Source organism: Rana temporaria, chromosome 6 (genome assembly GCF_905171775.1).
Source record: "Rana temporaria chromosome 6, aRanTem1.1, whole genome shotgun sequence".
NCBI lineage: Eukaryota > Metazoa > Chordata > Amphibia > Anura > Ranidae > Rana > Rana temporaria.
The window spans coordinates 28,983,504-28,998,691 of NC_053494.1; the positions used below are offsets into that span (position 1 = coordinate 28,983,504).

Sequence of the window (15,188 nt, forward strand, 5' to 3'; positions counted from 1 at the left end):
TTTCCACACTCGACTCTCCAACTTTTGAGAGGGTCAGGATCCAACAAGTTTTCTACATTCCCTGAACCCCCATAGAGGCGGATCCACAGCCTGCTTGTAGCGTGTCTAGGCTTTCTCTGTTGGTGGCCACTAAAGAAAGCATACAGTCCTCCCATAAGGCTATGCTGCCATGTACTACCTACAGGTACTCAGAGTAGAGCTGCACCATTAATCGTCAAGAATCGTGATCGCAATCTTTTTCCCGTTGCGATTCTTGACACAGGGTTTCACGATCTTTGACATGAAAATAATTTCCTGTCTGCTCTCAGACAAAAGTCAAAGTCTGGGCAATCTGCCAAGTCTGGGCAATCTGCCAAGTTTTGAAAACATTCTTTATCAGTGGAAAGTTAAGTCTAAACATTGTATCACATTGACTTTTTTACATCAAAGGAATAAACTTCTGTATGTAAATTAGGAACGTTTAACCACTTAAACACCAAACCTTTTTCTGACAGCTCTTTTCAAGTTAAAATCATTATTTTTTTGCTAGATATTACTTAGAACCCCCAAACATTATATAATTTTTGCCCATTTTTTTTTTTTTTTGTATAAATGTAAAAGATTTTACGCCGTGAGAATCGTGATCTTCATCCCAAGCAAAAAAATTGTGATTCTCATTTTGGCCAGAATCGTGCAGCTCCAACTCCGAGCCATAAACGCCCCAACCTCCAGAACCGCTGACAACTTATGGAGTCAATAAAGTCCTAATACCATAAAAAGTTACAAAACACATTTTTTTTAAAAAACAAAATCTTTATTTGGTCCGAAAGAACCTGAGATGGGAGCGCGGGCCACCCAAAATGTAACTATCTATACAATCTGAGTATAATCGCTGATAAAATAGCATTCTGTCTTATTACAGCTGAACAATATATACAGGTTTTAAAGATTTCCCAGTTGTGGCAGATGAAGACAGACACAGACCAGGGACCCCCGACAGACAACTGTCACATGGGAAGGAGGGATCAGGGGGACAAATAAAGGACTGAGGTCTACAAACATTGAAAACAAGATGGACGCAGTGACGACATATTGTCCGTGGAGTTCACAGGTCAGCTTTGTGCTAGCAGCCTTCTCTGATAACAGGCCTTGAGTGCGACATGGGCTAGGTCTAGTACAAAAAAAAACGGACGAATATTTAGATAATTCTGCAAACATTTCTGTTGTTCTGTGCCACAAAAAAACAAACATGAAGTTCCTTTAAAGGGAATCTTTCAGAAAACTAAATAGCCTGTCTGAGAAGCAACCGATGGAAGCTTCCACTCTCCAAACTAGGCTGATCACTAAATTTATGTCAGGTGATGGTCTAAATCAGCCTCTCACCCCTTTTTACCCCGGGCAACACTTTAACCCTTGTTAAACTTCAATAATTGAGGTCGGTGAGAAGAATGCTCCTTACAGTTGTGATCCCAAAGCCACCTTTAAAGCAGAGTGCCATCCAAAAATGGAACTTCCACTTTTCGGGAACCCTCCCCCCTCCAATGTCACATTTGGCACCTTTCAGGGGGGAGCAGATACCTGTGTAATACAGGTATTTGCACCCATTTCCGGGCATAGATGGCCACATTATCTGCAGGTATCTACGGCACTCCCCCCCTGCGATGTCTTATGGGAGACAGCAGGGACCATTTCGGTCACGCGGCATGACTTGCACATGCGCAGTAGGGAACCAGGAAGTGAAGTCGCAAGGCTTCACTTCCTGATTACCTTAATGAAGATGGAGGCGGCAGCATCCGGGGGCAGACATCGCTGGTGCCCTGGACAAGTAAGTGTCCCCGACATCGCCGGTGCCTTGGGCAAGGAAGTGTATCCCCGACATCGCTGGCGCCCTGGACAAGTAAGTGTCCCCGACATCGCCGGTGCCCTGGGCAGGTAAGTGTCCTTAATTTAAAAGTCAGCAGCTGCAGTATTTGTAACTGCTGACTTTTAAAAAAAAATTAAGCTGGGAATACACTAGAAGAATTTTAAACAAAATTCTAGTAATGTATACTTAGCTTTACAGACAGCTAAAATGATCATTGGTGTCATGCTGCTGGCTGTGCCAAGTGGCGTAGGTCAATACCCATTGAATGAAAGGTCAGATCAATCAGCTCAGGGAACCCCTAGTAACCTTTGGAGGAATCCTAGTGCTCCATGGAACCCTGGCTGAGAATGGCTGGTCTATCTCTACTGTATTGTGCAGCCAGGAAGTTGGTTTCTGGTCCTTAGCAGCTCTGCTGTCTCAGCAAACGAGGGCTGTACTCAAATGTTTGCCAATCTTTGCTTCATGGATCTGAAGGTGTATAATGCACCCGTTAGTTAGGAAACAAAGTCCCTAACTAAAATACTGCTGTGATGGGGCTAGTTTAGTGTACCGACCCTTTACAGCAGGGGTAGGCAACCTCGGCCCTCCAGCCGTTTTGAAACTGAAAGTCCCATGAGACATTGCAAGACCCTAACAATCACTGGCATGATTCCTAGAGGCAGAGGCATGATGGGATTTGTAGTTTCACAACAGCTGGAGGGCCGAGGTTGCTTACCCCTGCTTTACAGCATGAAATACATGGGGAAATCAAACCAACAGAGCCACCAATTGACAGCAAACGTGTATGTAAAACAATAAGAAACTGATGGTGCAATAGCTCCATCTAGTGGCAATATATAAATTTGCAGTCACAATTTAGGGAATGAAAAATGCGGCCGTTTCTTTCATAAAGAGAAACAAACACCTCCTCTACTCTACAGTAAATAAACGGAGGTACAGCGCCACTTTTTCTTAAAACAGTTGATGGATTATTGTGCACCATACTAGTGTCTGTAAATAACAGCTTGTATTACTAGAGATGTAAAGGATACTTGGCTTGCATATACAAATTGTAAAGGAAAATATCTGTCTGCTATACTAACCAATCAGGTAGCCACTGTCTTTCTGCAATGTGCGCTAGAAAAATGACAAATGCGACACTGACTGATGCCGTAGAAATTGAATTGAAGATCTAATACGAAAAACTGAAACTGCACAGCCATGCCCAAGAGGTTCTTATGGAACACTAAGAAGGGAACCCCATTAGGACAGAAACATGGAAAGCTGCCCTTGCTGACTTGTTTTTGAAGGTGCAAGCTCAGAAGCAGAGGTAAAGCTTGGCTTCATCATTTGGCAAGTCCCTTAAAAAAATAAAAATTGCATATATGGTGTTGGGACACCCGATATACACATGTTAAAGACTTACAAAGTAGTACAGCAGGGATAAGGATGACCGCCCCGGGGGATGGACCTTTAAAAACAAGTCAGCAAAGGCACATCCTATATTTCCAATTCCCTGTAAACTTTTTTCCGCTCATTTCAAGACTTTAGCTTTAAAGTTTCAATGGAAAACAGAGTGCTGTGGGAAGGACAATACCCCACTGGAAACAAACCAGAATGAAACCAACTATCAGCTAGAGGGGGGTGCTGCCATGGCTAGTTAGGTCGGCCATACACAGTTTGAATCGATCGGTACATTCAGCCTAACCAATAATAGTTCAAATCCGAACCATTAATGGGCAGACTGAATGTACTAATCGATCAATCAACTTTAGTACAACCAGGCTGCCGGATTTGCTTGCAATTGTCGCAAGCAGCTGCTATAGCCGCTAACAATAATCACGTCTTCTCCCGGCGGAGGGAGCAGGAGAAGTCGTCACCGCTGGGAGAAGACCATTGCTAGGCAGGAGGGATTCCCCTGTCAGCACTGGGTGTTGATGGGGAAATTGTGTGAATTTCACACCATCTATGGCCTGCCTAAGTTTTATAGCAGGGATATGCAATTAGCGGACCTCCAGCTGTTGCAGAACTACAAGTCCCATGAGGCATAGCAAGACTGACAGCCACAAGCCTGACACCCAGAGGCATGATGGGACTTGTAGTTTTGCAACAGCTGGAGGTCCACTAATTGCATATCCCTGTTTTATAGGATTCTATGATAGCACCTCCTCCAACAACCAGTCCACCCGAGCATAGATTTGATCTCAGATAAGGGCACAGACTTCACAACCCTGAAGTGAGGGCTATCAATCACAGGACAGCCCTCTTGTTCAAGTGAAGAGAGTACTGGCCTTATAATCACTTAAAATAGGACCTAAATACCAAGAGCCTTCTATCCATTTAAAAGTCGAAAGACGGGCTGATATACCCTATATAGTACTTAAAAAATGTGGCTGAAATTAAAGGCAACCAACCTGACATGCGATCATTGGTTAGCTTGAACAATGACCGAGTCCGCCTCCCCCTTTTTAACACAATACCATTTATAGTGACTAATAAAATCATTCCATTCCAGCTGAAGTGTTCACACACATGCATACATTATATACATGAATACAACATAAAGAGACATCCCAGTGTATCTGATACATGATAAGAAGCGCAGGGAGGGAAGGGTTCGTTCTAGACAGATTGTGAATGAGCAAGCAGCCCTTCTTTCCCTGAGACTAAAAGCATGAAAGCAGCAAACCCCATCACGTGTTCCCTGCATAATACAGAAGTCTGCTTTCTGTAAATCGTACAAGTCAGGCCTTAAAGACATCATTGTCTTTACCAGTGTTTATATATGTAGAAGAATCCTTTTTATCTGAAATTTTCTAATGCGGTCCTCTGACCTGGAGGAACTAGGGGTGCAACGGATCGTGCCCGATCCGAACGGGTCGACCTGTTTGTATCGGAACAGTATGCGATCCGTGGAACGCACCGCCGCCGCGGCCTTAGGAAAGACCGCGGCTTCGGCCTAGCTCCGGAGCGGTCGGCCATCTTGGTACACTCGGCGGCGGTGCGCGCCGACGTCATCACCCCTCCCTCTGCTCGTGGATTTTTTCTATTTTGCAAGAGAGCGCTGCGCCGCTGACTGCATGCAACCTGAGTACAGTGAGATGGACCGAGTACATCAGTACAGTGAGTTGGCGAATGGCTTAATAGTGGGAAAATGGCTATACACACAGTGTTACTGTTTACTAGTGTGGGGGCAATGTTGGCTATGACTATTATTACAGTGGCAAAAATGGCAATTACAGTGTTACTGTTTTACTAGTGTGGGGGAAATGTTGGCTATGGCTATTAATAATAGCCATAGCCAACATTGCCCCCACACTAGTAAAACAGTAACACTGTAATTGCCATTTTCCCACTGTAATGGTCCCAAAATTGTCCGATGTGTCCGCCATAATGTCGCGGTCACGAAAAAAATCGCTGATCGCCGCCATTGGTAGTAAAAAAAATGTTTTTAAAAAGACAAAACTTGTTTTTTTTACTGATCCGAAAATGATCTGATCCGTGACTCCCGATCCGAGGATCGATCCGATCCGTGAGTTTTTTGATCCGTTGCACCCCTGGGAGGAACGGTCTCAATTTTCCCCTAGCAGAGATGGATATTTGTTGGTAGGGTCATGAGGGGTTTTATAGAAATTAAATTATAATCTATATGCAAAAAGCTCTGTAGTGGAGTCTAATGCAGCAAGAGCTGTACACAATTTCAGCTAAAATGTGTATATATATATATATATATATATATTTTTTTTGTATCATAAAAACAATGTTATAGCTTTCACTTTCATTCTTACTTACCCTGTAACTACTAAAATGGCTGCATCTTCCTCATATGACAGTTAAAAAAAAAAAAAACGTTTATTGCATGATGATAATAACATTGCTGGTAAGGCTGGGGTCACATGAAAGCTTTTTTTTTGTGCATAAAAGAACATATGCTGCTAAGCATACCTTTATTCTTCACGAAGCGAAGAGAAGTCACCAATGTAGTGCAATGCTGCAAGGGCTCATCGGGGTGCGTGTGACCAGGTACATGACATGACCTTCACTTGTCTGGTCAACGAAACAACGAATCCTTATGTCAACTTCTCTGTGATCAATAAATGATGTATGAAGCTGCACTGGCAACATACGTTCTTCTCTTATGTGGCCAGGCGGCACTCTCCATATGGTTGCCCAATCACCCAAAGCTTCAGGGTCCAAGTACTGCATGGCGTGGGATCGGGATGTTTCCCTCTAAGCTTTTCATGCCTTACAAGATAGCAGTGTTTCCAATAGCTCTCCATTTGGAGATGATGCAGAAAACACCGGCTTGGCATGCAGTGAACTCCAATTACAAAATACTAATGAAAGGGATGGGCAAACCAGGCTAATTGTGATCTTTTTTTAAATTTGTTTGCATATTTGTTCAATCTGCTGAGAATCATACAACTCTTGAAATCACGATTGGATTTTTTTAATTGCATGCGTCTCTGCAAAGCATATATCTGGATTTGTACACCACCAGTTGCTGGCATTAGGAGGCGCTCTCATTGGACCCTGCCCTAAGACTTGTAGAGGCAGAAAGAAGAGCTGACTATTAGTTAGTGCCCACTAGTGTCTTTTCTTGTGTTTCTAGAGGCGCCGACTGTGCAGGGCTTGGGAGGAGACACCTACCCGTTTCAGGAGATTAATCTTTTGCCTGTAGATACAGTTATATTTCTTATGTTATTTTCTATTGTTCAGTAGAAATGTAATTTATTTAAAACATTCAAAAGAAAAATGTAGGTTCTGCTGGAAACCAGATTTAAAATGAATAAAAGAGCTTTAAAGTGGTTGTAAACCCTTACAGACCACTTTAACCTACAGGTAAGCCTAGATTAAGGCTTACCTGTAGGTGCAAGAAATATCCCCTAAACCTACACGGTTAAAGAGATATTTACAATTCCCCATGCGGCGATGACTCCCGCGCATGCACCGGCGCAATCTAGAAAGGGCACGCTGTGCCGTTTCAAGCTGAGGTCATGCCGTGACGTGCGGGAGTGACGTCACGCGGCCAGTCACAGAGCCGGAGTTTGTGGCCCCCGGAAGGAAGAGGGGGTGAAGAACGGGCCCTTTCAGCCAGCGAGGAAATCAGGGACATCGCAAGTTTCAGGTAAGTGACTCATAATGGGCTACTATGCAATGTATAGTAGGGCATTATGCTTTACCTTTGCAGGGAAACAAAGAGGAAGTCAAATTTATCAGGGTTTACTTCCTCTTTAAGGAAGGACTCCAGAAATTACCTTACGCATGTAAAATGTGCTGTTTACAATGGGTTAAGTCTAAGGAGGTGTATGCCACCTCATGGGCTTATCTCTTTTATTTATAATAGAGAGTTTTAAGGCGTGTTCGGAGTATAGCTATTGCTATTTTTCCAGCGCTCTGATGCTGGAGCCTTCAGGTCTCAAATCCTGCAGCTGTGGATTTATTTTCAGCTGCTCTGCCCACTCCTCCTCTCACCTAATCACAAAATGCTTTGTAATATGAGAACCCATAAATACAAAGCCTTATGTGAATGGACAGCGGAGGGGAGTGGTGGGCAGGCTACACAGCACCTGCATGTCTCCTGTAAGCGCCAGGAGTGTAGCAATAGTTGTACTCCTGGTGCTCAGTGAAACTGTCAGTTGTAAATAAAATAAAGAGGTTTCATACACCTCGTTGGACTTAACCCACTGCAAGCCAGCACATTCTAAATAGTAGGGCAATTAATTCGTTAAACCAATAAGGAGGTTACATGGTCCTACTGAGAGTTCACCTTCCGGGTGCATGAATTGATAAAGCGCCAATGTCGGCAAGTCCAGTACCTGCTCACTCGTGCAGTGCCGCATAGTGTCATTGCTGCTGTGTCGCAGAGACTGCTACTATGGCCGTACAGCCTGAAGAAATCATCTTTGGAAATTCTACCAACGTCCAATCAGAACATGCTCTCCTTGCTCAGCTTTTTAAATGCTACTCAGAAAGTAACACGTCCTCCAGGCAACCTGCAGGGAATGACGCTCAGCTAAAATTGAACAAAATAATTTAGCACTCCTGCATATGCCCATCTCTTACGTACTACACCATAGAGGCTGATGTCTTGTAAACAATTACAGGGATGATCTAGTGATGTCATCAGCTTCCAGTTCCTGCCCAAAGTATGACGACCTCAACAGCACGTGCAACAACTCGCAGCAATCCATTTTCATTGCTCTGACTGCCGCTAAATGCTGAAAGGTACGTTCTTCTATGGTTTGCTGCATTTTATACACTAACCTCTCTCCGAACTGCCTTATATAATAAGACTGTATGTGCAGGCGAATGACATATTGTAAAACAAATGAATACGCTGCTTTGCCTAAATGTAGTAAGAGAAAGCAGGATCAATCCATAAAGCTTTCACCTCATGTGGCCCTTGAAGCAAAAAAATAAAAGACAAAAAACAAACAAGGGACAGGACTGAGGGATGGGGGAAGGGTCCCTGTATACACAGGATAGAAGTCCTGAGTAGATTTCAAGTGTAGTTCTCTTTTCCCAGGAGTCCGTCAGTCCCTAAAGTGCTCCCATTGAACCTGGGCAGTCCCGGCCATGATGGGATGTGATTTGGTGGACATGTGTCATAGTGGTCGGGGTCCATGTAGGCCGGACACCTCTGCGGACAAAGGTGGGCTGTGCGTGCCTTTGCTGGACATCCAGTCGTTTAGGGAGGCCTGGTTAGCTTTCCGATGTGCCAGTCGATGGGTGATCGAGAAGCCAGCGTTGCCCTCCAGTTGCGATAAGATGACCAGCACCTGCCTAAGAAACAAGCAACGGTATCAACACAACAAGCCATACAACTTCTAGGATCAGATTTTCCATTCAGCAATACAATCTGCTACTTACTCTGCAATACAGTAGATGGTGGAGAAACCTCTAACACAGTACATCCTAAATATAGAGGCCTCTGCCCTACGAAACCTCTTATTATGGATAATTTGTTGTAGTTGGCCATTAGCTAAAAAAAAAAAGACTTAAAGTGGAGCTCCACCCAAAGGGGCAGTTCCACTTGTTTGCACCCTCTACTGCCACATTTGGCACTTTTAAGTAGGGTTGTCCCGATACCACTTTTTTTACTCGCCGATACCGATTACCGATACTTTTTTTTTTTAAATGCAGCCATGTGTCCCCCAAAGAGAAAGCCAAGTCCCCCCCCCGCTGCCAACATCTAGTTGATTTGCGCTTGGGGAACATAACAGCTTTCATTTAAATAGCTGTGTGTTTCCTGCCACGCCTCGTCATGTATAGACACTCCCCCTTGCCCGGGCACTTTGATAGACAGATCACCCGTCCAATCCTGGGACGGGTGATATGCCTATCAAAGTTTCCGGACAAGGGGGAGGGGCTATACATGACGAGTCGCGGCGGGGAACACACAGCTATTCAAATGAAAGCTGTTATGTTCCCCCAGCGCTAATCAACTAGATGTCGGCAGCGGCGGGGGGGCTTGGCTTTCTCTTAGGGGACTAGGCGGCAGCAGCTCTCCTCCATACTCGAGGACTGCTCTGCTCCGCTCTCCACCCGCTCTCGGGGGGGAAAAAAAGTATCGGTAAAGCATCGGGAGCATTTGCGCGAGTACAAGTACTCGCGCAAATGCTCAGTATCGGTACCGATACTAGTATCGGTATTGGGACAACCCTACTTTTAAGGGCGACTTTTGCCAAAAGCAATCTGATCCGGAAGTTCACCCATCTCCCCCCCCCCCCCCCCCACCCCCCGCCCCCCGCCTTGACACATCACAGGTCACCGAAGACTGCAAGACCATTCACAAAACACTGCGCGGTTTGCACATGCGCGGCTGGAAGCCAGTTGTGGAGCTGCAGGGCTTCATGGCCAGTTTCCCTTAGGTCAAGATGCAGACACCTGCACCTGAAGCGGATTGGAGAATCGGCTCGGGTGAGAACACCGCTGGATCCAGGTGCAGGTAAGTGTCCTTATATTAAAAGTCAGGAGCTACAGTATTTGTATTTAAAGAGCTGCTGACCTCTTTAAGACATCTGTTTGTAGCCAGCAATGTACAATACACTTGCAGCTTTTAGAAAACAACATTTTATGTTTGGTTAACCAATGTAAAAGGCAGAAAAACGCCCCAAAGGAGCTCATGTTTCTTGGGGTATTTTGCTTCAGGTGCCAAAACGCTCAGATGTGAACAGGTGCCATTGAAATGAATGGGATTTTGCTTGTTGGGTGTTTTTCAGGCTTTTTTGGGGCGTTTTACGAGCTGAGGACGCTCAGATGTGAATGCAGCCTCACAGTCACCTGAACGGCAGACCGGGTTTCTAATGGATGTGGGTTGTCTTTATATCAGTTTGGTAGAGATCTGTTCGCTGAATGAAGCGTGCAATCTACATTATACTGTACTAATACAATTCTTTTCATTCAAAGTCCAAATATAACAACACTGTCTGAAGCTGCAGCTTTGACCACTTGCTGAGTTTGATTTGTAGTTCAGCTTGACTCAATACTTACAAAGTATGTCCAATCAAAAGGTTATTAAAATATAGGAGCCAAGTCACATTATTGATCCTGTTGCTGATGGCAAATCACAGTTGACAGGACAGCTAAAGAGATTACTCGCTCTTCCAATGATACTCTCCTGCTGGGCAAAACCATGCAGAATCTTTCTCCCCAGCTAAAGGGCAACAAATAGCGAAGGAGCAATGCCACAGCAGCAGGTGAGTGTTCTCTCTGCTTTCTTAGCAATTATATATCTGGTGATTACTACCAGTGGCAGAATCGCTAATGTGTCATGATCAAAGGGCTGAAAGAACATCGGAAAGACCTATAAGGAGTTCAAATATGTGAAAAAGGAATAGGGCAACCAGCGGTCTCTCCTTGAAAAAACTTTAATAATCAGCATATAGAAAAAAATATATAATACCCCCTGATTATACCCTGTAGACCTGGATGATTTATTTGAGGTCAGTCGTTGCTCACTTGCTGCATGCACCATATTCAGTATTTGCAGCAGCATCAGTGTGACTGGCAATTTACAGTGCTTTGTTCAGCTCATTAGGTTTACTTGGGGAATTAATGAGCCCAGATGTCCACTTTGGGTTGTATGGCCACTTAAAAAATAAGTATGCCCCCCCCCCCCATTATACTTACCTAGGTGGATGCAGCATGTGTCAGATGATGCACTGAGAACTGAGCCATCGAACACTGACTGTTTTTACAGATCCCTGGGAGAAGAGCTGCTGACTGTCAATCAGCAGCTCTCCTCTCTTCTCCTCCATGCTCACTGTGGAGGGGCGCGGAGCTGAGAGGCTGAGTTGGGCATCAGTCCAGGAACCTGGCAGATCCAGACTTTAATGTTGTGATGACGTGGTGCCTGGACCGATTCCAGTTAAGTCAGCAGAGAGTGGACTTCAGACCGCTGTCTGCTGAAAACGGGTCACAGGAGTGCAAAACAAATTGCACTCCTGTGATCCATCGGAGAAGCCCAGCCAAATGAGCTCAGGCTGGACTTCTCCTTAAAGGGTTGACACAACGGATGTTACCTGGGACCCCTTCAGACCCCACAAATTCAATCCCTGACTGTTGAGCTGGTCCCCCACAAGTGTGCTTGGTTGGAGTGGTCGCATACCCAGACATGTGTTTTATGTATGACAACATTGTCAATTATTATAGTCTATAGTATATTTACTGTGATCAATATATATATATATATATATATATATATATATATATATATATATATATATATATATATATATATATATATATATATATATATATATATATATATATATATATATATATATATATATATATATATATATATATATATATATATATATATATATATATAAAAACAATTCTATATGCTGAATAATAAAGTTTTTCAAGGAGAGATCACTGGTTGCTCTATACCTTTTTCGCATAGTTGAACTCCTTATAGGTCTTTCCTATGTTCTTTCGTTAATATATTGACATGTTCATATGAAGGTGCCCCACCCTTCATACCAGGTGGGACGGTACTCCTTACCATTAGGCATATTGTAAACCCATAAGTGCAGATCCCAATGTCCTTTTTTATCTAATTAACTATGATCCAAGGGCTGGCCTACTCACCTGTGAAGAGGTGGGACGCTGTCGCTGGTTTTCAAGCTGCCGCGGGTGGACACTACATTGAAGCTGTCTGTGCAGTCACACTGAATGTGCAAGTAGGACTTGGGGTGGCGGTTTTCTACAACCACGATGAGCCCCGCCCATCCGTGCGTTAGATAATAACAGGTCATCCCCTCGCGACCCTGTGGAAGAAGCAGAAGGAGGGTGAAGGCCATTGGCTCCCAAACCTTATCAACATGCAGGAACTAGAATGTGCTCTCACAGGAGACGGCTATACAGATGGTAAATGCTGCTAGACAGAAGCCGAATAAAAGAGCAGTAAGAGAGAAGTGAAGTGTGAGGAATAATGAAGTATTGATCTCTACAGAGAGCCAGTAAATTATCCCAGTGTGCCTTTACCTCATGCCGCTCCCCCTTATCCTCAGTGAGCAGGATGATGGCATCTGCAAGCGTTGTTGGCTGTGCTTCGACCTGTTCAACCATGACGAGCCGAGAACTATAAATGGCCAAGACGTACCCCATGGGGTCTGCAACCGAGCGACGGTTATTACTGCTGCCTGTGGGACTGGAAGCTGAAAAATACGGCACAATTATTGGTTGAATCCCACATGGCACCTTGCAATTCCAAGCTCCTTCAGAATCAGAGCAGAACTGCGCTTACCTTGAACAGGGGATGAGCCAGTCAGGTTTAAGGTATTCCAGTGGTTAAATGCGCAGCACACAACAGCGTACTCCCCGGGTTCCAGCATGACGTCACACCCCACAAACTTTTTCACTGCCCTTTTGCTGTGTGCCATGAGGCGGCCCAACATGACCTTCCCAGCTCCACCGTGCGAAGCTCGAAAAACCATGATGCAGAGGTCAAGGAGGTGACTGTCCACGGTGTCTGACCGTCTAAAAAGTGATCGGATATACAGATTATTCCTTCAACTTTAAAGTGCATCTGTACTTGGACTACGGACAATAAAATGTTTTCAAATTTAAAAAAAGCATTAAAAAAGCTTTAAAACAAGCCAACACTGACTTCTGTGTTTGTAGTTACTGTGGAGTAATTCATCTTCAATATTAACAGAGACTCTAAAGTAGAGTTAAAGCCATGACTAAGCACTGATCTATAGTGTGAAACGCGTAGGCTGCTATCCCCATTTTTTGCTGTATTTTGTAGTGCATTTTCCATCCGTTTTACAATAAAGACAACCTAAAAGTTTTTTGGAGTGCGGCTGTCCATTTTTTTTAGCCTCTACAATTTGCCTTGTGCATTGCCGGCACCCATGATCTCCTAAAAGTAATTGATTGTTCAGCATACCCACCTGGAGCGGCAACTCCCTTTTCTTTAGAGTTTAAGTCAGTTTCCTAGCTATACGTTTTGCAGTGTGTATAGCCAGAGGGTTAGGGGAGGGGAAAGGGAAGGTAATAGGCTAACGCATGGAGGGAAGCATGGGGTCGGGGAGGAACTTTATGGGACTGCGACAGTAGGATCAGGCTCCTGTGAACACATACTCCTTTAGGCTGCATTCACACCTAGGCGTATTGTCGCCTGTAGCGCGACGCTATTGCAGCCTGCAATACACTGGAGGGGTGATTTTACATTGTCGGCTATGGAGATGGTTCACATCTCCACGCCGAAACGCCTGAAGCTCAAAACAAGTCTCGGACCTTTTTTTCAGGCGGCGTTCGGCCATAGCCGACAATGTTGATCACCCCTCCTGTGTATGTTAGCGCGGCGTATTTTACCGCGTTTTGACGCGGCAAATCGCGGGACAAAACGCCACAATTTGTCGCGGCAAATCGCAGTAAAATACGCCGCGTTCAGGTTTGAATGCAGCCTTAGATTTAAAAAAAACAAGTAATGTGAAGGCCTTTTTGAAACAATCCTTTTTATTTTCCACCCAATCAGGCAGGCCCTTGTACTACAAAAATTAGTAGATCTAAAGGAGATTGTACAAATATATTGTAAACTGTATGGCCCAAGTAACAGCTTACAGGACCTGCTGGTTAATATTAGAAGTCCCTCTTACCAGAGGAGATGAGGTGTGATTTCTGTGTCTCTGTTGTGAATATTGAAAAATGATTTCTCCACAATGCATATAGCTACAGATGTGAATAAGGGGTGCTTTTTTTTAAAGTGCTTCTACACCTTGTACAGAACATGTAAATGTTTTAATGTGCATAATCTTGGTACATATTCACTTTAAAAGAGACATATAATATCTAAAAGCCCATGCCAAAGGGTATTTTCAGAAAAAGTTAAAGCGGTGGTTCACCCTAAAAACTACTTTTTCTTATTCCACTGCCCCCCCACATTCCATCACGATTAAGGCTCTTATTATTTTTTTCATGCTGTACATACCTTAGTACAGCATATTCACCCGTGCATCCGGGTTGCGAGTCCCGCGGGAGTGGGCGTTCCTCACATGTGTGTGATTGACGTTTTGCCCAAAAACGAGCTCCCCCCCGTCGCGTAAGCCGCGTCACGGTTGGCGAAAGGAGCCGAACGGCGATGCGAATGCGCAGTATAGCGCCGACTCGCCGTTCGGCTCCTTTCGCCAACCGTGACGCGGCTTACGCGACGGGGGGGAACTCGTTTTTGGGCAAAACGTCAATCACCAGCATGTGAGGAACGCCCACTCCCGCGGGACTCGCAACCCGGGTGAAGATGCTGTACTAAGGTATGTACAGCATGAAAAAAATAATAAGAGCCTTAATCGGATTGTAATGTGGGGGGGCAGTGGAATAAGAAAAAGTAGTTTTTAGGGTGAACCACCCCTTTAATAATACTCTGTGGCCCAACTAGGGAGATTTTCAGCAATTTCTTTTCGGAGTGACAAAGTGCCAACTTTTTTTTATTTATTAGAGTGGTGGTGGGTAGAACCCATAACCTTTTATTGGGGTCTGTGTCCCTGCTGAAGAAGATTTTCCCCCATTTACTGTCTGGTTGACAAAATTGTCAACTATACCCCCTAACAGGAGTAAAACCTGAGGCTCTATTCACACTAATGCGTTTTTTGATGATTTTTGCATTTTGGAAAAACGCAGGGAATTTTTTTTTTTGCATGGGTTCCTATGGAACACGTTCACATCAATGCATTATTGTACCTCTGCATTTTTTGGAAAGGGTCTGGGACTTTTTCCCGCAAAATGCAGCATTTTGCATGTAAGAGTATTCAAAGTAATGCGTTATTCCCAAAGTCCCCCCCCCCCCCCACTTTTTTTAAACATTCACTGTATATAGCTGGTTGCGAAGGAGCGGGTCGGGAAGCAAACCGAC

The 15,188-nt window shown here is 44.4% G+C and overlaps 1 protein-coding gene across 3 annotated transcripts in view; it reads right to left on the bottom strand.

Annotated features, from left to right (window-relative positions):
• Positions 1-7,339: 7,339 nt before the first annotated feature.
• Positions 7,340-15,188, bottom strand: part of CAPN15 (calpain 15) — an 89,645-nt gene continuing 81,796 nt past the window's right edge. For all 3 annotated transcript variants that reach the window (XM_040356543.1, XM_040356542.1, XM_040356541.1), the window contains exons 9-12: positions 12,582-12,814; positions 12,320-12,492; positions 11,924-12,102; positions 7,340-8,608 (exon numbers count right to left, since the gene is read on the bottom strand). In XM_040356543.1, coding sequence (XP_040212477.1) covers positions 8,431-8,608; positions 11,924-12,102; positions 12,320-12,492; positions 12,582-12,814 — 763 coding nt within the window. In that variant the 3' untranslated portion in view covers positions 7,340-8,430. The remainder of the gene's footprint in view (positions 8,609-11,923; positions 12,103-12,319; positions 12,493-12,581; positions 12,815-15,188) is intronic.